Below are 19,055 nucleotides of genomic sequence, written 5' to 3'. Positions count from 1 at the left end.
CACACTTTTCTCCTCAATGGAAAGAGATTAAAATATTCAACTTTTTACATTTGAGAATCCTTCATTGCATTGCGGAGCAGTAATAAGAAACACTCGGAAACCTTCACCCGTCGCTCTCTCGAACTTATAAACTCTCTCACTCGCTGTCGTTTCTTGTTGGGCGCACACAAAGTTACAAATTTTTTTTGCTGATTGATTTGTCGAAAGAAATTTAAAAAAAAAAATGAGAGTAGTGTTAGTTGATTTTAGATTCACGTATGCTATTGTGTTGAGTTTGTTATGGGTGTCTTCTTCAGTTATTGGTAGATCAAATGCTGCGTCTTCTCTTCTCAATGACCCATTTTATGGAATTTCTCCTCAAGGTCACTTTTATTTTCTTTTAATTAATGTTTCGAAGTTTGATTGTTTTTTACGATTTTAACACGTGGGTTTGTGATTCTCTTGCTTTCGGATTACCCAGATGAGAATTATTACAAGACTTCATCAAATACCATTAAGTGCAAAGATGGATCCAAGAAATTCGCCAAAACCCAGCTTAATGATGATTATTGTGATTGCCCTGATGGCACTGATGAGCCAGGTTTCCATTCATCTCTTATATGCTTATATGTTTGCAATGGCATTTACAGTTTCTACTTTTCTTTTTCTTTTTTTATGAAAATTAGTTCTTGATTTGTAAATTCGGCTACTTTGCTGGGATTCTAAACTAATTGAAGTGGGGATTAATTTTAGTTTCTTAGTGATATGTTTTGTAGTATGGCTGTTACTTCATAGGGAACCTATTCTTCGTTTTAAACTGTTTTGCAATCATTGTTATTTAAGTAGTGTTTATCCAATTGTCAGGTTATTGGGTTGTGTTTTTTTGAGTTATTTCCTTACTTGGATCAGCATTTGAAATGTGGGTTATAGGTACATCGGCATGCCCGAATGGAAAATTCTATTGTCAGAATGCAGGACATTCCCCTCTTATGATATTTTCTTCCAAAGTGAATGATGGCATTTGTGGTAAATGTTCTTTGTGACTTCAATTACCTACTTGCAGCTTTGCTTAACTTCTTATTCTGTGTGTTGTTTCTCACTCTTGACACAAATAAAGTATTATATTTCAAGTTCTTGGTCTATGCATTTGTTTTAGCGGCTTGTGATGTGCAGATTGCTGTGACGGGAGTGATGAGTATGACGGCAAAGTAAAGTGCCCAAACACTTGCTGGGAGGCTGGTAAAGTAGCTAGAGATAAGTTGAAGAAAAAGATAGCTACATACCAAGAGGGTGTCCTTTTGAGAAAGAAGGAAATTGAACAGGCAAAACAAAATCTTGTCAAGGATGAGGCAGAACTATCAAATTTGAAAAATGAAGAGAAAATACTCAAAGGGCTCGTACAACAGCTTAAAGGTATGTTTTTAATATGCATTGTGCTCTCCCCTGTGAATATCTCTATTTTTCAACTATATTCAGTCACGATCTTTTTTTTCAAGGTTAGCTCTACTAGTTACATTGTTTACTCATTATATTTCAATATGAGGTACTTGACTGCAAATTAAATATATGTTCATGTATGGCAGAATAGATATTTGAGCTAGTACAAACACCACATGTGAGGTTGTTAGAAGTACTAGTTAAAATGAGTAAGGTGGCATCCATTGTCTGCTATAGGCTTTTCTCTTAGTGCATAAAGTGCTTGGACCACATCTTGTACGACCAATTTGAGTGAACTACTAACATCTTGGGGAGGAAACATGAGGCTAGTACTGTCATGAATGGGAAAGGTGAGTGAGAATAGATGAGCTCAGCATTATATGAATTGAGCAGTGAAAATTCATAGTTGCTGCGGGGCCCCAACTTTGACATGCCCTGCTGGAAATTTTTATTGATTTTGACGCATTTCAACTTCCGAGAAATTGGTATTTGGATTCATTTTATACATTTAATGCTAGATAAGTTTCCTTTATTCGTTGACAATAGCCTCATCTGGCAAGTTGTCCTCATTTTGCATGCCTTTTGGTTCACTTTCCTGGTGTACTACTAGCGATTTTGTTCAATCATTTCTTCTATCCCACATTTTGGAAAAATTCAGAGTGAGCAGGATACTCTTAATTATACATGTTTTGCTAGCTGCATAACTTTGGGAAATCCTTATGTACCTGCTTTTTTTATTGGTCTGTTTCCTCATATGTTATGTTATTGGTGAACAGTAATCTGTCTTGATTGCATTGTTGATCTTGGTGATCCACAAAATAATATATTAAACTTCTTAATTTTCTTGTCTGTTTGTAAGATGCTTATATCTATTGCCAGCTGGACGTAAGCTGATCGTCGTTATAAAGCTCATTATCCTAATCTTTTGCTTCCACTCCATTGTAGAGCGTAAAGAACAAATTGAAAAGGCAGAGGAGAAAGAGCGCTTGCAGAGAGAAAAGGAAGAAAAGGAAAGGAAAGAAGCTGAGGAAAATGAACGAAAGGAGAAAAGTGAATCTGGCGAGAAAGCTATGCAGGAAAAAAATAAAGCTGAGGAGAATGCTTACAGTGATGACAAGCCAGATGATGTTAGACATGACGATAAAGTCGGTGTTTTGGAGGAGGAGTCTTTCGATCAGGTTAGACTGCCTTTTAACCTCAACTTTCGTCTTTCTGCAAATATAAATTTCAGCACATGTAATTTTGTTTCTTCTTTAATTAAAAATGAAGTTAGCAAAGTAGCTTATTGATGCACTTTGGTTAGTTACATAACCAATTATATCTCCATGGCTGCTGATAAAACATAATTTCTTTCCTTGGTTTGGTGTGAATAGGGTCAAATGGCCATAAGCTTGTTATGGTTTTTGTAATGTGGAATTTTGCTTTTGGAAACCCGGTGGTAACCCCCTTAGTTTTTCAGGTTTTCATAACACAATTCAGAGTAAATTTTTTTAAATATAAAATTATTAAATCTTTTAATAGATAACTTTTTTATATATTTTAATTTTTTTTGGGGTGAACCTCGATGATGCGATGGAATTTTATTAATGAAAAAGAAATAACTTGCTGAATCAACTTTTACTAATTTTCATTGCATGTTAATCTGCTATGGAGTTGTTAATTACAAGTCCCATGCATATATACATAAACAGAATCATTTTAAGATGTAATACTTCCTTGTATTTGATACACAGATCCACTTTGATTTCTCCTCTTCCTTTGACACAACTTTTTAGTTTTGGTTCTGAAATAATTTACACTTCTATAATTCTCATGTTGCTGCTGGTTCTTCTTCCTTTGACAGCTAGATTTTAATTTGTATTTCCGCTTGGTACCACATTTGTCACACACATTTTAGTTGCCTGTTAGCTCCTGTACATGGATACAGCTATAGTTATATGTACATATAGTAGAAGCTCATATGTCAATGTATATTTATTGTGATTCGTGTATTCTTGGTTACTGTTCCCTTCTGTTGCAAATAATTTCCTTTTTCAAGATCTCACATACCAGCTCTCTAATAGGGCAAGGCTGAGAACGTTGATGAAGAGCCAGCAACTGAAGCTAAACAAATTGGTACGTCTCAAAATTTGGGAACGCCAGTCAATGGAGTGGAGCAGGTAAATGAAAATTAGACTTTGTCAATCAGTATGTTCCTTACATTGAAGTTGTTGTTCCGTGAAGTGATGCTCCCATCCAAAACTATAAGATTGTGATATGTTCTTCCCTCTGAATATAGCATGCAACAGAAGAGATGGAGCAGTCTGCTTCATCAAGAAGCAAGGATGGTTCTTCCACTGTACCAGAAACAAGTTCGGATGCTGAAAGTCAGATGCCTCCAGAAGCAGAAAAGAAAGAAGAGAAGAACTTGGTAAATTTCTCAGCAGTGTTTCTGTCTCAAACAATCAAAAGAAACCTAATGAATCTAAATTCACAAAAAAAAAAAGAGACAAGACAAATCAAAACAAAGTTTAGCTCTTATGTATAAGACAAATCGAAACAATGTTTAGCTCTTATGCCTGGGCCTAACATGTGCAGTAATTGTCAGATGTTCTACATCATTCGAACATGCGCATATGATATATTTGTTTATTTTTTTACCCCAATCATGTTATTACTTCAAAACACCCAAGGAGAGAATGCAGCCAGCTTAAAGATAGTCGTGTAACAACCCATATTGTTAAGGGAAATATTTCTTTTATCAGTAGCCAATACTCGGTTGTCTTCTTATTTTTGATGATGCTTTTCTTAGGTTTTCTTATTGCAATCTTTGGAATTTCTCGGTGATGCTAAGCTGCATTATATTTCTGAGATCATTGAATTCGGGTTTTAAAATTAAATTTCTGGTTACTCCATCTGTGTTGTTGAATATAAAGAAAAGTAGTAAGGAAGAGGAGAAAGATGAAAAGTTTTTCTATACAGTATTTTTACAATTATAATTAATCTTTTTCCTGTGATCTTTAGAATGTTAATAGAGAATCTTGATGTCACTTTTATCTTAGAAGGATAATGTATTGTGAACTTGCTGTTATTTTGGAAGAAGTCAGAAAAGTTTTTGTCTTATCATTTTTGGGACAATTGTTTTTTAGAATCAGGAACTCTCCTAGGAGTTTCTCATTCATATTTTCCTCTGCAAACCTAGAATTAGCAAAACTTTGTCATTTTGTTGTCTTTGGTGTTTGCATTGCGTGCTACTACAGGAGAATGGTGTATCTGAAAATACCGAGGAGTTATCAAGGGAAGAGTTGGGTCGCCTTGTTGCTTCTCGTTGGACGGGAGAAAAGACTGAGAAGCAATCTGGGGAAGGTGGTGCAATAGCAAATGATGATCAAGGTGAAGATGTGCCAGAGTACAACCATGATGATGAAGAGGATAGATATGCTACAGATACTGATGATGATTCAGAAAGGTATGACACTGAAAAGTATGATGACAATGATGTGGAAGATGATATAGATGAACCTTATAGAGAGGAGGATCATGATTATACCAGTACTTCATACAAAACAGATGTAGATGACGACTTGGATATGTCAGGTTTGCAATCTTTATTTCCCGTAAATTCTTTGTTGTTAACTTTATTTTATAATTTTAGCTGTTTTAGTAAGGCTGACATAATCCCTAGTCTCTGATTTATCCAACTTTATTATTAGAGATGACAACTCCAAGTAGTCCATCTTGGTTGGAGAAGATACAACAAACAGTACGGAATATTTTGCAGGCTGTTAATTTGTTCCAAACGCCAGTAGACAAATCAGGTACAGTTCAAGCCTTTATTCTATGTTATATTTGATGTGGAAATTTATGCTTGGAAATGTATCATCTATTCTGTTTTGCTTCTTTAGACGCTGCTCGTGTCCGCAAGGAGTATGATGAGTCTAGCGACAAGTTGTCTAAAATACAGTCGAGGATATCGAGTTTGACACAAAAGCTTAAGCATGAATTTGGTTTGTATAAGATGAACTTATGTTTGTTAATTGATGCTCTGGCATTTAATTCTTTATCTTAGCTTCTCTAAACTGACTTGAACTTTCATATTACAGGGCCAGAGAAGGAGTTCTACTCATTCTACGGTCATTGTTTTGAGAGCAAGCAGAACAAGTTACTATTTTTAACTCTTTTTTCCTCCATTTAGTATTTGTGTAGTTATAGCTACAAACTCTTGTACAAATTATATTTTGTACTAACTGATGGGGCATTACATGATTGCTTGAATGAAAATATAAAATAATAAAAATAAATCATGTGGGCCAAGTGATGTCTTCATTTAACCATTCATGTGATGCCACATCAGTTTGTACAAAGTCATTTGGACAAAAGAGTTTGTAGCTGTATCATTACTATTAATATTTTATATCTTCTAGGAAGCTGCAATTATCTTCAATTCAAATTGTTTTGCCATGGCTGATCTTGCTTCAGGTATGTTTACAAAGTCTGTCCGTACAAAAAAGCTACCCAAGAGGAGGGCCACTCAACGACTCGTCTGGGGTAGGTTTCTACAACTATTTTTTGGTTGCATTTATTTTTTCCCTAGTAGTTTTATATTTTTGCTCTTTTTACAGCATATTGTTTGTTCTTCCACCTTGAAGATCTATGTTCTGGACAAATCTGAGTATTTTGGTTGACCCATGGTACATTTAAACATGTTGTTTGTATTTGGATTCATTTAATGCAACTTGGAGTAATTAGGCATAAAAAAAGGGGAATAATCAAGATGAGATAGTAGATTTGTCGGGTGGGTAGGCATTTTAGTTTGTACTACAAATGCTTGAACCCCTTCCAATATGATCATTGCCACTCCTTGTGATGTCCACATTCCTTTTGCATTCCACTTTCCGTCTGATTACTTACTTGGATTGTATTCTCTTCTTCCCTGTTGTTTTTTGATGAATAGGAGCTGGGACAAATTCGAGGACTCATACCACATCATGCTATTTTCAAATGGTGATAAGTGTTGGAATGGGCCTGATAGAAGTATGAAGGTAACATTGTGATGTTACTGCAGTTGGTTGTGCTTTGATTCTGTCAGAAGTTGTTGGAATCCCATATTTCTCAATTTTATTTCTCAGAACTTGTAACGATATTTTAGATTTTACATCAGAAGATTTGTGGATTACCTGTGCTTAGATCCAAAGTATTTATCACAAAACACAAACTAACTACATGAAACATGTTATTTTTCCATCCGATTGTAAGGTTACTTTAAAGAGTTCATAACAGTGGGACAAAAATTAAGTAATATGGTCATTGAAATGGAAGTCAAATTAAAAGATAGTTTAATGAATTCAATTATAAATGTATTGTTTTACAGGTCCGGCTAAGATGTGGGTTGAAAAATGAGGTTACTGATGTTGATGAACCAAGCCGCTGCGAGTATGAAATTTTCCCTCCTCTCTCTATTTCTCTCTTTGTCTGTCTCCTGCTTGTTGTCTAACTTCTAGTTCATCATTGCAGATATGTCGCATTATTGTATACCCCTGCTGTTTGCTCAGAGGAAAAGCTTCAGGTAAGTTTTCTATGGATTTTATAAAATTTGCAGCAATAACCTCTTCTCTTTTGCCTTGGATTTCTAATAATATTTGGTAAATTCCAAAATATGACAGGAACTGCAACATAAACTAGATGAATTGAACAAGAAGCAACCTCAGCACCACGATGAACTTTAAATTGTCTTGATAAATTACCCAAAATGCTCCAGAGGATGCTGACTGCTTGAGCGAATCTCGGTGTGAAAGATTATAAATCAGTCAACAAATCTGTTGTGTTCTGCATCCTCTTTCAGCAGGTATTTTAAAGAATTTGAAGCAATATATGAAGTGGCCTCTTGAAATTTTAACGTTCTAGAGTGCACTCTATAATAGAATTGTAGTTCTTTGTAGTGGGTGGATTGAGGCTCAAGCTCGGTTCATCAAAACAGATTTTGATATCATTTTTCATGCTACACTTCTCCAACACCCCTTTCTATTTTGAATTGAGTTTAGAGTAATTATATTATCATTTCTAGTACGAGAACATTATTTCTATATGCTTGACCCCAGCTTGGACTTTTAATATCAATATATTGCTATAGTTCTTCAAATTTATGTCATTTATATGATATTATTCTTCTTCACTTTCTTGTTTGTTTATCTTACGTACATGAATGCTGCTAGGCAATATTTCTTTATTTTGGAATACTGATATATATTACAATAAGAAGGCTAGTGATATTTAGAATCAGAAAGTTACTAGGATTATCTTACATAAAGTCTAATATGGCACAAGCCTAGATTTCTATCCTCACAATATTGGAGGGGTATGTACTCCACCCACATTATCTTTACTTAATTTTTTAACTGAGACAAGAATTATAAGAGTTCCAAGAGGGGACTTGAACTCATGCGCTGGTCCTATGCCCTTGCGAAAATGAGGGCGTGGGCTCACCACTCAGTCTGAGTTGCCTTGGCACATGCTAGGCAACAATTTATCTCAAGAAATCCCTATATTGTTCGGCTATTTATGTATTTATTTTTGTAGAAGATTAACCTATTATATTGTAATACTTGTATATGTAATGAAGGCCTATTAATATAAAAATATTTAACCACATCATCTTTGTGGCACCATTTTGTTTTCAATATGACAAACAAGACCAGAGTTGTTTATTTACGATACTGTGAAATAACCCGTAATGAAAATTACTTGCGTGTTTATTTACAATCACTGTAAAATAAGTTACGATGATAATTGCTTGTGTTTATACTTTATACACACATGAAGGCTGAAATTTCCTCTCCGCAAGCCCATCTTTTGCAAAAGCAAAGTCAATTAGAGGTTCATATTAATTTTTTTTTTTCAGGATTTTTAGAATCTCAAAGACTAGGGTTCTTGAAAAACCGAAAAAAAAAAAAGAGAAAGAAAGAAAAAATAGGAGAACTCGTTTGATTGAAGTGGAACTCGTCCGGGGGCCTTTTTATGCCCACAACAATTTTATGGACTGAAAAAACTAAGATTTAGGGATGCAATGCGGTGGGTTCGATTATCAAGGCCTCAAGGGTCCCGCCCCCATCGCTAAATCCGAAGCAATCCCCAAACTTGCCTCAATACTTAAAAATTTCTTTTTGAGGATATTTCGGGGATTTTTGTCCGATCCCCAATTGTTTGCCTATTTTATTTTTTTTAAATATATGTATATATTTGATAATTTTGTCATTACTTACTTGCATTTTTCATTGGTGTTTTTTATGGACCAAACAAAAAGTTGCTAATTTACCTCGTAAATAATTTCCATCCGATAAAAATAGTAATAATGAATGCTTTTAATTAATTTGATGGTGAAACATATCGAAATTTGTGGATCAACATATAGGAATATAACTAACATGAGTTGCAAAAGCATAACAATAGACTTACAACAACCCATTAAAAGAACCTTAGCAATGGCGGGTTCGAGGGTTGACACCAACACTACCAGTAGCTGCAGAAGATGAAGATGATGCTTTGATTATTGGGAAGCAAAATACAATTTGCTGTTTCTGAAAAAAATTGGTAGTTGATTACTAATGATAATAATTACAAACGCATACAAATTAGTTGACTTATAAATCTCAATGGATTTTTTGGCAGTTGATTTGTGGTTACATGCAAGATTTACCCACCAGGTGTACATCGTACTGTGCAAAAGATGTTTTTGTTTGTATTAATAATGAAACTACCATCCAATATTTTCAACAAATGGAATACCGTCGACGATCTTCGACGAGGACATAAGTAAATATGTTATGAATGTATATTATAGTTAAGATATTCTATATTGCTATCTAAATTTTTATAAATTGTATTAAATTTTAAATGGGATGCTAATTAGATGCGTTTTATTAGGAGCACGACTTTGCATGTGGCAAGCTCTCATTTAGAGGTTTTGGAGCCCACAACATAGGTCCCCAGTGAGAACTTAACACATGTGCAATCAAATACCTTAATTACGTTCAATTTAAAATGTGCTCCATCTCGATCAAAATCCTGACTACGTCCCTAATGTTGGTGCTTTGAACTTCAACCGTATCAACTTAGAGTTAGATGTCAATGATACACTGTAGCCGAATCTGTTCCTCAAAATTATGTGATTTACATATATTTTTCTTGATTTTCTTGTTAATCATATGTACGTGAATGCTTGCTCGGGAATAAATTATGTCAAGAAAATCCCACCAATTGTGGCTATTTATTTATTTATTTACAGAGAGGATCACCCAAATATCTTATTATGTGGTTGTGGCTTATCAATATAATAATACTCAACGACCAGATCTCCTGTGTGGATCCATTTTGTTTTCAATTATTAACATGTCAAACAAGGCTATTTACAATGCTGTGAAAGAAGTTATGATGAAAGTCACTTACTTGTGTATGAATTATGAAATTTTTTGCTTTCAGCTTTCAAGTTTGCAGCCAGTTGTTTTGCCGTCTTCTTGCGGCATTACATTTCATTTACATGCAATATAAATCTAGGTGCTTCTCAAAAGTTGTCACATAGATTTGTTATGCGAAACCATCAATCAACACCTTGTGCTTCGAGCTTATTCACTACCCACGAGCCAAGCATGGAAAGTCATATTCAAACCTCAATTCAAAGCAAAAGCAGCACTTTGTTGAAAGGTGTGCATATTTAGTTCCTGCTTGAACAATAAAAAGTCTCTTTCTAGAACCATACAACTTGTAAATATTATAGTAGTAATATAGGATCTGGTAAACCATTGGAACCACCGGATTCCAAGTCAATGGATTTCATTCTCTCTGTTATTAAAACGACCAACAGTCCATGCCAGAAAAAGTCTTGCAATAGGATTCAAACTTAATATTTGAGACCTCGAGGGGAGTCTAGACTTTGAATTTGAAATATGTAAAGGTTATAATCTCATTTAAAAACAATTCGTGTTATTTCAATGGATAAAACAAAGGTGTGGAAACAACCTAGAAATACTCATAAGTAGTTATACATAAAAACAACCACAACTCAGTACTTAAATAGGAAATGCTCAACTTTTACTAGTCAATAACAAGCAAAGGGCCAGATGAAATAAATTGTACATAGAAATATAATGGTATCCTCGAAAACTAGAAGGTTACGAAAAGAAAGAGGGTGTGAACTATGAATGTGATAAGCGACGACCTATTCTTACTCTAGAAGCCAAATAGTCAGGAGTTAAATAAACAATGGCTTATATCAAAATTTGTCTCCACTGTACTGTGATAAGTGTGATACCCACCAAACAGGGGGCCTTTATTAATGTCAACAACGACTAGTCTGCCTCCGCCTCTGCTGTACACACATTTTTTGGCAGTCATTTTCACCTGCACCGAATCTCTCCCCCAATGCTTGCCATCTGCCACGTAAATTGTGCATGCCTCTTTAGTCTATTGTCATTCTTCTAGAATAAAAAAAATGTCTTTTTCACATTGGGAAATAATATTTCAATTGCTTATAAACTAACACAAAAATTAAAATCTGTACAATTAATTTCTTTTTCTTTTTCTTCAAAGAAATTCGTAAATTCGAAAAATATGCAATATCCTTCTTTTAAAAGGTTGGTTTTTGATAAAAACTTATGAACATCACTAAAATTTCTCATAATTTTTCTATCCATTCATTAAATTTGGGTTTACTTTCTTCAAACTTTGTCCAACATATACAAAAATGAATATATAACATCATCGAAAATTAAATTTTCTCCCCACACATACATATATGTAAGTGAGATTTAAACATAAGATAAAATCAATTGAATCAATAACACAATCAAAATTTCAGAGTGTACTTAGGACGTTGTTATTATTATTGAGATTTTCTTATGTACATTTATTATAACTACAACTAGATTTTTTTTTTATTTAGTGTAAACATAAATAATGAAACAATGGAGTAAGTTTTGCTTAGTTACAACTTAGGGAGATCTGTATATTAATGATAATCTACCAACAAAGTGTTGGCTCCACTACTAATGGAATTCCTTAAGTGGCTTGATTGGGTTTGCTCCCCAGTTCGAGTCCTAGGGAAGTCGTCTTTGTTGGGAGAACCTGTGTCTCTCGGTTCGAGCAGAGACTTCTAGTCTGGGTTGTGGTATGGGCTTAAAGGTACCTCACACAGTTGGGGCCCTCCCCAAAATACCTCGTGGTAAAAAAAAAACAAATGATAATCTAAGGGCAGGGTTCCATTATTTGACAGCCTATGCTGCTATAATATGTTAATAATTAATTAATTAAAAACAACAAAAAAGAAAAAGAAAGAATCAACGCAACAGATTCCAAATGGCTTGCTAGGCAAGGCAATAAACAAAACATTTCCCAATTCTTTTTTATTGAGCCGACCATTCTTCATCTCATTTCATTAGTTTTAGTCTGGCTAGCAACCGCGTTTCCTTTCTCCGTTTCTAACGTTTCTCTCTCAAAATCCCGTCTGGGCTTCCTTCTTCGTCCCCGAATCTCAATCACAAGCATCAAAGTTCATTCCTTTTTTACAACACAAAAAAAAAAAAAAAATGGACGCCAACTGCGGAGTTTCAACAGCGATCGAGAAAAAACCAAAGACCAAGATTGTCTGCACTTTGGGACCCGCTTCAAGATCGGTTCCAATGATTGAGAAGCTACTTAAAGCTGGCATGAACGTTGCCCGTTTCAACTTCTCTCATGGATCTCATGAGTATCACCAGGAAACGCTTAATAATCTCAGAACTGCCATGGTCAATACTGGGATTCTCTGCGCTGTTATGCTTGACACAAAGGTATTATTTTGTGGGCGCCCTTTGGTGTTTTGTTCATTTTCGCATCTGGGTTTGTGTTGTCTTTGCTTGATTTGGTGTTGTCTGATGTCTGATCCGGGAGTTTTGGAGGTTGGCATGTTTGTTTTGTTTTGTTTTGTTGTTCTATTTTTGGTGGCTAGTTTCTTAATCTGAGATGTTCAGCTTTTTTTGGTGATCTCAGCTGCTGATGAGTTCCATTTTTTTTTCTTAGTTGACTTTTTCCCCCTCAAGTTTTCAGTACTGTTGTTCGGTTTACTTGAGTATGATCTTCATGTTAAACTTTTTTAACCTCATTTTTGTTTTGTGGGTTTTTGCCTTGTGTAGAATTTTTTATGATTATTGACTGTATACTGATTTTTCTCATTAGCGAAAGATGACTTGTTTTGTTTCAAAATAGTTGCTTGAATACATGCAACTTTCTAAAACTGTTTTTGCTTTGTTTGGGATCTGTTTCCTGTTGTGAAAAATATTTTTGAATGGATCAATATATGTGAAAAATATTGATAACACTACAAGAAAATTCTCCCTGGATTGTTGTCTAAGCTTTGTGAATCTCAGCGCAAGTGTGTACAATCGATTTGACATGTGAATTTGTCTACATATTGTTTGTTTTATTTGTATTAAATTCTCTAGGTTTACTGTTAGTGTTAGTTTTGAGAAATAAATTTGCAATTCACTATTGGCTGTTCATCGACATAGCTAAATATGTAATGGGATTATCTATAGCCAGTTAATACATGGTTTTGCTTAAAGTTCAATGAAGTGATTTCTAGTCTTAAAATAATAATAATAATAATAATAATAATAAAATAGAGATTATCTGCTAAGTCTTCGTCATGTTCATCTTTGCTTCATTTACCTTGCATTGTGAGAGCCTTGATGGATTCCCTTGTTTCCATGAATGAAGAATTATGGCATAGAAGTAGGAATTTATGACTTGCTTTGATAATCTCTGAGTAGGTTCTATATTGATTGGTTCTGACATAATCAATTGCCAGTAGCCTTTGTATAAGTTGTAGCTACAGCATTGCAGAATCTACTGAAGGATTTTGTATTTGTGGTTCCATAAAAACACATCGTCGAATGCCTTATTTATAATTTCTATAAAAGAGAATCTTCTTTGACTGTCTTGAAAAATTGGTAAGCTTACACAATTGTCCCTTTTTTTTTTAATTTGTATTATTTGTTTCTCCCCTTTTTCTTTTTTTGGCAGCTTAGAAAAAAAGTGGGAATGGGGTGGTTTCTTGTTGACACCAAAAATGTTTTCTGCCCTTCAAAATTGTAAACATATGTATCATGCGTCTAAGTTTGCCCCTTTTTGCATACAACCAATGTCTTTGGTGGAACAAGTTTTGGTGCCATTTCTCTCTCTCTTCTGTCTTACCCCTAGAAATTGTGTTGCTGTAAATGAAGCTGAATGTTAATATAGCCATGTGTTGGGGGAGATTTTTTTTTTTTTAACATTTGATATGCTATTTCACAGGGTCCAGAGATTCGAACTGGGTTCTTGAAAGATGGAAAGCCTATTCAGCTGAAACAAGGTCAGGAAATTACCATATCTACTGATTACACCATAAAGGGTGACGAGAACATGATTTGCATGAGCTACAAAAAGTTGGCAGTGGATGTCCAGCCAGGGAGTGTGATACTTTGTTCAGACGGCACAATCTCATTCACTGTTCTAGAATGTAATGTGAAAGCTGGTTTGGTTAAATGCCGCTGTGAGAACTCTGCTATGCTTGGTGAAAGGAAAAATGTTAATCTCCCAGGGGTTATTGTGGATCTCCCAACCTTGACAGAGAAAGACAAGGAAGATATCTTGAAGTGGGGAATCCCCAATCAAATTGACATGATTGCTCTGTCCTTTGTTCGTAAAGGTTCGGACCTTGTGGGGGTCAGGAAGCTACTTGGAGGGCATGCTAAGAATATCCTGCTTATGTCAAAGGTATGTTATTATGATGATTTATAAGTAACAGGACAACTTAAATGTCATTTTTTCAATTGGTCATCTTTTTTTGTGGTTGGAAATCGGAACTTAATGTTTTATTAGGTGTCCTTTGCATAGTTAATGATTGATTATGAGGAATTCTGTTTTGATTGGGGTGATTTGGGAAGAAAATAGATTTGGAAAGAGCAAATCAATATCTTATGAATATTGTAAGGGAAAAAAGTGTATATGGCTCAAACATTGAAAAAATCTCTGCAATGTTGGAATTCATTTATCACTGTCATGTCGCTAGATTATACGTTCAATCAATTTCTCATGTTTACTTACTATCTGGTTCTTTCATTGACATTTATTGAATAGGTTGAGAATCAAGAAGGGGTGGCAAATTTTGATGACATCCTTGCAAATTCAGATGCATTTATGGTGGCTCGGGGCGACCTTGGTATGGAGATTCCTATTGAGAAGATATTTCTGGCACAGAAAGTGATGATCTACAAGTGCAACATCCAAGGAAAACCTGTTGTCACGGCAACCCAAATGTTGGAGTCCATGATCAAGTCTCCCCGCCCAACAAGAGCCGAGGCCACTGATGTTGCCAATGCTGTTCTTGATGGCACGGACTGTGTGATGTTAAGTGGTGAAACTGCAGCTGGAGCTTATCCGGAGGTTGCAGTCCGTACCATGGCCCAAATATGTGTAGAAGCTGAAAGCACACTTGACTATGGTGATGTTTTTAAGAGGGTTATGCAGCACTCACCCGTGCCTATGAGCCCATTGGAGAGTCTGGCTTCTTCTGCTGTTAGAACAGCCAATTCTGCAAGAGCCACTCTTATATTGGTCCTAACGAGGGGAGGGAGTACTGCTAAACTGGTGGCTAAGTACAGGCCTGGCATGCCTATTCTATCAGTGGTTGTCCCTGAGATCAAGACTGATAACTTTGATTGGTCATGCAGCAATGAAGCTCCCGCAAGGCATAGCCTAATCTTTCGTGGGTTGGTTCCAGTTTTATATGCAGGATCTGCTAGGGCCTCGGATGCGGAGACCACAGAGGAAGCACTAGAGTTTGCTATTGAACTTGGCAAGAAAAAGGGACTCTGCAAGAAAGGAGATTCAGTCGTGGCTCTTCACCGCGTTGGAACTGCATCAGTAATCAAGATCTTGAACGTGAAGTGATGATCGTGGGATCATCCCGAGCTTTTGTTTCCTTTTCACTTTTATATCCTTTTGTTATATTTTGGCGGGAAGGGGAAATGCTGCTTTGTTATATGTCAGCATTCTCCTCTTATATTTTCCCCCGAGAAAAAAATCATGATTAATAACTTGTGGCAAGACTCTTGAACTCGGGTTCAGAGATTAGAGATACATAAAGCTACATTTTGATCCAAAGTGTTAATTGCTCCGCCATTAGCTTCTGTAGTTGCCGTTTTGGCTATGTTTACTGAGCCTATTAGGCACATTTTGCATAGCTAGCTTCACCGCATTCAATGATTCATTGATTCGAGCAGGTAATATCGATAATATCGAGTTCAAAGAAGATGAGAACATTTCTCCCTTCCCACCCGCATCAATCTGTGCTCTGGGGGGGTGGGGTGGGGGGTGGTGTTGGTTGTGGCGGCGAAGAATCAATACGATTATTTTGGAAGATTTGCCATATAACTTAATAATGATTCAATCACAAGATAAACAGGGAGCAACTTCACATGGTCTGGGTGGCCAGATATTCAAGGCCATACAACCAATCCCCTTTATTTCTTTGTTCAGCAGGCGAAATCAACAAAATAGGCCAAGCTTGATGTATCTAGATATATATTTTAATAAGGAGAAATGTTTTCCACATCACAACGCAACTACACGAAAACGAAAGAAACATTATTTAAATTCTGGAAAGAAACATTACTCATTCATTTAACTTCAACATGCTGATTAATGGATATACCCAGCATCTTGCAGCTTGCCAGTTCATGTGAGAATCAAATACCAGACGGGTTATTTTCAAACTCATATCTCAAAATGAGTTTAGTCCATATCAAATAGTTAAATACCAAATCGAACAAGGACAACATAAAATTGTTAAATCATCAAAGAAACTTGGGGAAAAAGAACTACAGAAAAGGTCATTCAACTTGAAAGCAATTGGAAATGAAATTGTAGCAGCAGAATTTCTCTAAAGCAATAAAAGATGTACAAAACCACACAACATAATATGTTCTTCCAACTTTGGAGATTCGAATCCGGCAAGTAAGATACTATGTACAGAGACAACTCATCATTCAAGCAACATACAGGACAAGCAGCTAATAACATCATATGCAAACATACTCAATTCTCATTCATTTGAGAAGTACTTCCGGATTGAGAAGTTGAGGTTGAATTGTTTCCTCCAGAATGAGAACTTGAGGAAGAGAACAGACCATTGAAAGGCCACGGAATTGAAAATCTACTCCCACTTTCATTTCTCCCTTCACCATCTCCCTCTTCACTGCTAGCATGAGTACCATGATCGCTACTATGATGCTCATGCTCCCTTTGGTGGTTACTGCTGTTCCGAGACCTCTCAGACTCAGGCTTGAATTCATCAGCAGGCAATTGACACCGACAAACTGGACAAGAACTATGAAGCTCCAACCATGGCAATATACACTGACTATGAAACTTATGCTTACATGGCATTTCCTTTGCTTCAGTACCAATCTCGAAATCATCCAAACACACAGAACACTGCAAAGTCTCCTCAATTTTCACACTAGGCATTGCTTCAACTGCCTCCTTTTGTGCTGGTGGAGTCCCATATCTGTTTGGATCATTCTCAGCCAAATGTTGCAACAACAAGTCCAAACCAGGACCAACAAAGTAGTCGCCTAGCGACCCAATTGGGGTATGATTATGATTCTGGTGTTGACCATCGTAAGAACCGCCCTGAACAATGATAGTCTGATTAAAAGGGTTGATTAAAATCACACGCTCCCTTTCACTTTCCCTATCTCTATCTCTATCCCTATCACCTCTATCTCTATCTCTCTCCCTATCATTATCATTATCCTCAGATTCCGATTGCAGCCCGGCTCGAAGTCCTTGCAGCAGCTGCAAAATAGCAGCCGAGTTTCTTCTTCTTCTCCTCGTAATAATTGATTCAAGTTCACCCTCATATTCATCATGATTCTCATCATCGTTATCATCCTCCTCATAGTCTGTTCTCCTAAACCTTCTACCGTGCGGACGCTGGTTCCCCATCATTCCTAACAAGATTGGTGCCCATAAAGAAAGGGCACGATCGGATCCAAACTCAGAATCAGGGACCTGATGATTGTTGTTGTTAGAACCAGACCCCATTTCTTCAACAAACCCACTTTGACAAAACGGGCATTTGATCTCTACTTCCATGATTGGATCCACAATTTGTGAACACATATGACACCAATACCTAGATGCTGCAACTCCATCATCCATTATCTTCTTCTTTATCTATACCTTATCTGTCACAAATAAAAAGCAATCGCATCATCAAAAATCTAATACAACCACCATATCCCAAGTCAACATTTCACAGCAGGATGATCAAGATTTCAACTTTTTAGCCAAGATTTCACAGATCTAGCTGAAAGAAGCCAAATCCATGATCAAAGAAACAAACCCAGATACACAAAAAAGAAAAAAAACAATTCCCACAAAGCAACGAGGAAGAATTTATCATATAATCCAATAATAATAATAATTTCAATTAAATAATGAAAAAGACGGAGAATTTCATAGTCTTACCAGAAACCCAGAAAGAAAAACGGCACCACTCAACTAATGATATGATTGCCAGCCAGCCAGCCAACTCACGAATCTAACAAGTCCGCCTTTTGCTCACTATTTTTAAGGAACAAGAGTGTATTTATATTTTATATAAACGGCGGAAAAAAAATTGAAAATGATAAAAAGAGTGGGTGAGTTATAAAAGCGAGTCAAAAACGGGAATTTTCAGCACAGTAGAAGCATCTGGAAACATGACAAGTAATAGCGACTTATTATTATTATTATTATTATTAATTTGCATTATAAAATAATAATAATAATAATAATAATCATAATCTGACACGCCATCTAAAATTAATTAATCAAAATAGCAGCCGAGTAAAATAATTTTAATTGTGATTTGCAAGTGCCAGCCAATTTGCGCGTTAAAAGATTCGAAAACTCTCAAAATTGGAAGAAAAGAAAAATGAAAAATCCCTTAGCCCAAGTCCAACTCAACCGCGTTATCTTTACTTTATTCAAAGCTTAAAAAAAAGTTAAAAAAAAAACTTGGGTTAATTAATTAATTATATTATGGGGCAAATAACACTGAGATCCCTGGCTTTGGTTGAAATCATCTCTAAATAACATATTCTATTCTGTTTGTAATATTTTATTTATTTATTTTATAAGGGGATGTTAAGAGTTAATCACATGAAATAAAATAAACACAAAAGAATTACAATTAGTCACCTCACAGTACTATATATATATATCCTTTGTATATTATTTTACTTTTAAGTAACAATTGAAGTAGAAGGGCCGAGGTTTTATAAGATTGAGGGGGTTCATGACACCTACAAGTTTCAAAAAAATTTTGAAGTTTTTAATGAGATCTTAAAAATTAAATATAAAAAAATGAATTTGAACCCTACATACTTCATAGACGAACTTTATATTCTGTTAATTTCTTTTTTATTTTACTTTTTTTCAATAATAGTTCGATTATCAATCAAAATCATTAAAATTACAAGTAATATACCACAAATATAGATGAGAAAACAGTATAAATTTAGTTCTTGTTAACACTTGAAGTCCAAACTTAGTCGTCTTGGAGATTTATACCAAGTTCTGCCCTTGAATTGAAGGATAAATGG

General features: G+C 35.5%; 3 protein-coding genes across 4 annotated transcripts; 2 read left to right on the top strand and 1 right to left on the bottom strand.

Annotated features, from left to right (window-relative positions):
• Window positions 1-7,476, top strand: LOC18050486 (glucosidase 2 subunit beta). Of its 2 annotated transcripts, XR_002907159.1 has the most exons (17): window positions 1-362; window positions 461-580; window positions 910-1,005; window positions 1,153-1,392; window positions 2,362-2,594; window positions 3,480-3,575; window positions 3,695-3,826; window positions 4,656-4,992; window positions 5,109-5,213; window positions 5,301-5,402; window positions 5,499-5,556; window positions 5,875-5,943; window positions 6,350-6,437; window positions 6,767-6,828; window positions 6,910-6,961; window positions 7,059-7,240; window positions 7,325-7,476. XR_002907159.1 is itself a non-coding variant. In XM_006445495.2 (16 exons), exons 1-16 carry the CDS (start codon window positions 224-226, stop codon window positions 7,119-7,121), a joined length of 1,992 nt encoding a protein of 663 aa, XP_006445558.1. In that variant the 5' UTR covers window positions 1-223; the 3' UTR covers window positions 7,122-7,476. The 2 variants fall into 2 exon arrangements, 1 of the variants encoding a protein (XP_006445558.1); XM_006445495.2 differs by having other exon boundaries at window positions 7,059-7,476.
• A 4,247-nt stretch (window positions 7,477-11,723) lies between these two features.
• Window positions 11,724-15,644, top strand: LOC18050485 (probable pyruvate kinase, cytosolic isozyme). The gene is made up of 3 exons (XM_006445494.2): window positions 11,724-12,215; window positions 13,717-14,178; window positions 14,542-15,644. The coding sequence occupies exons 1-3, from the start codon at window positions 11,973-11,975 to the stop codon at window positions 15,352-15,354; spliced, it is 1,518 nt and encodes a 505-aa protein (XP_006445557.1). The 5' UTR covers window positions 11,724-11,972; the 3' UTR covers window positions 15,355-15,644.
• Window positions 15,645-16,230: 586 nt separating this feature from the next.
• LOC18050484 (E3 ubiquitin-protein ligase SIRP1) lies at window positions 16,231-18,158 on the bottom strand. The gene is made up of 2 exons (XM_006445493.2): window positions 17,938-18,158; window positions 16,231-17,654 (listed from the first exon to the last, which is right to left on the bottom strand). The coding sequence occupies exon 2, from the start codon at window positions 17,626-17,628 to the stop codon at window positions 16,501-16,503; it is 1,128 nt and encodes a 375-aa protein (XP_006445556.1). The 5' UTR covers window positions 17,629-17,654; window positions 17,938-18,158; the 3' UTR covers window positions 16,231-16,500.
• Between the last annotated feature and the right edge of the window lie 897 nt (window positions 18,159-19,055).

The sequence above is a fragment of the Citrus clementina genome, unplaced genomic scaffold, assembly GCF_000493195.1.
Source record: "Citrus clementina cultivar Clemenules unplaced genomic scaffold, Citrus_clementina_v1.0 scaffold_2, whole genome shotgun sequence".
NCBI classification, from domain to species: Eukaryota; Viridiplantae; Streptophyta; class Magnoliopsida; order Sapindales; family Rutaceae; genus Citrus; species Citrus x clementina.
This window is presented reverse-complemented; position numbering and strand designations above follow the sequence as displayed.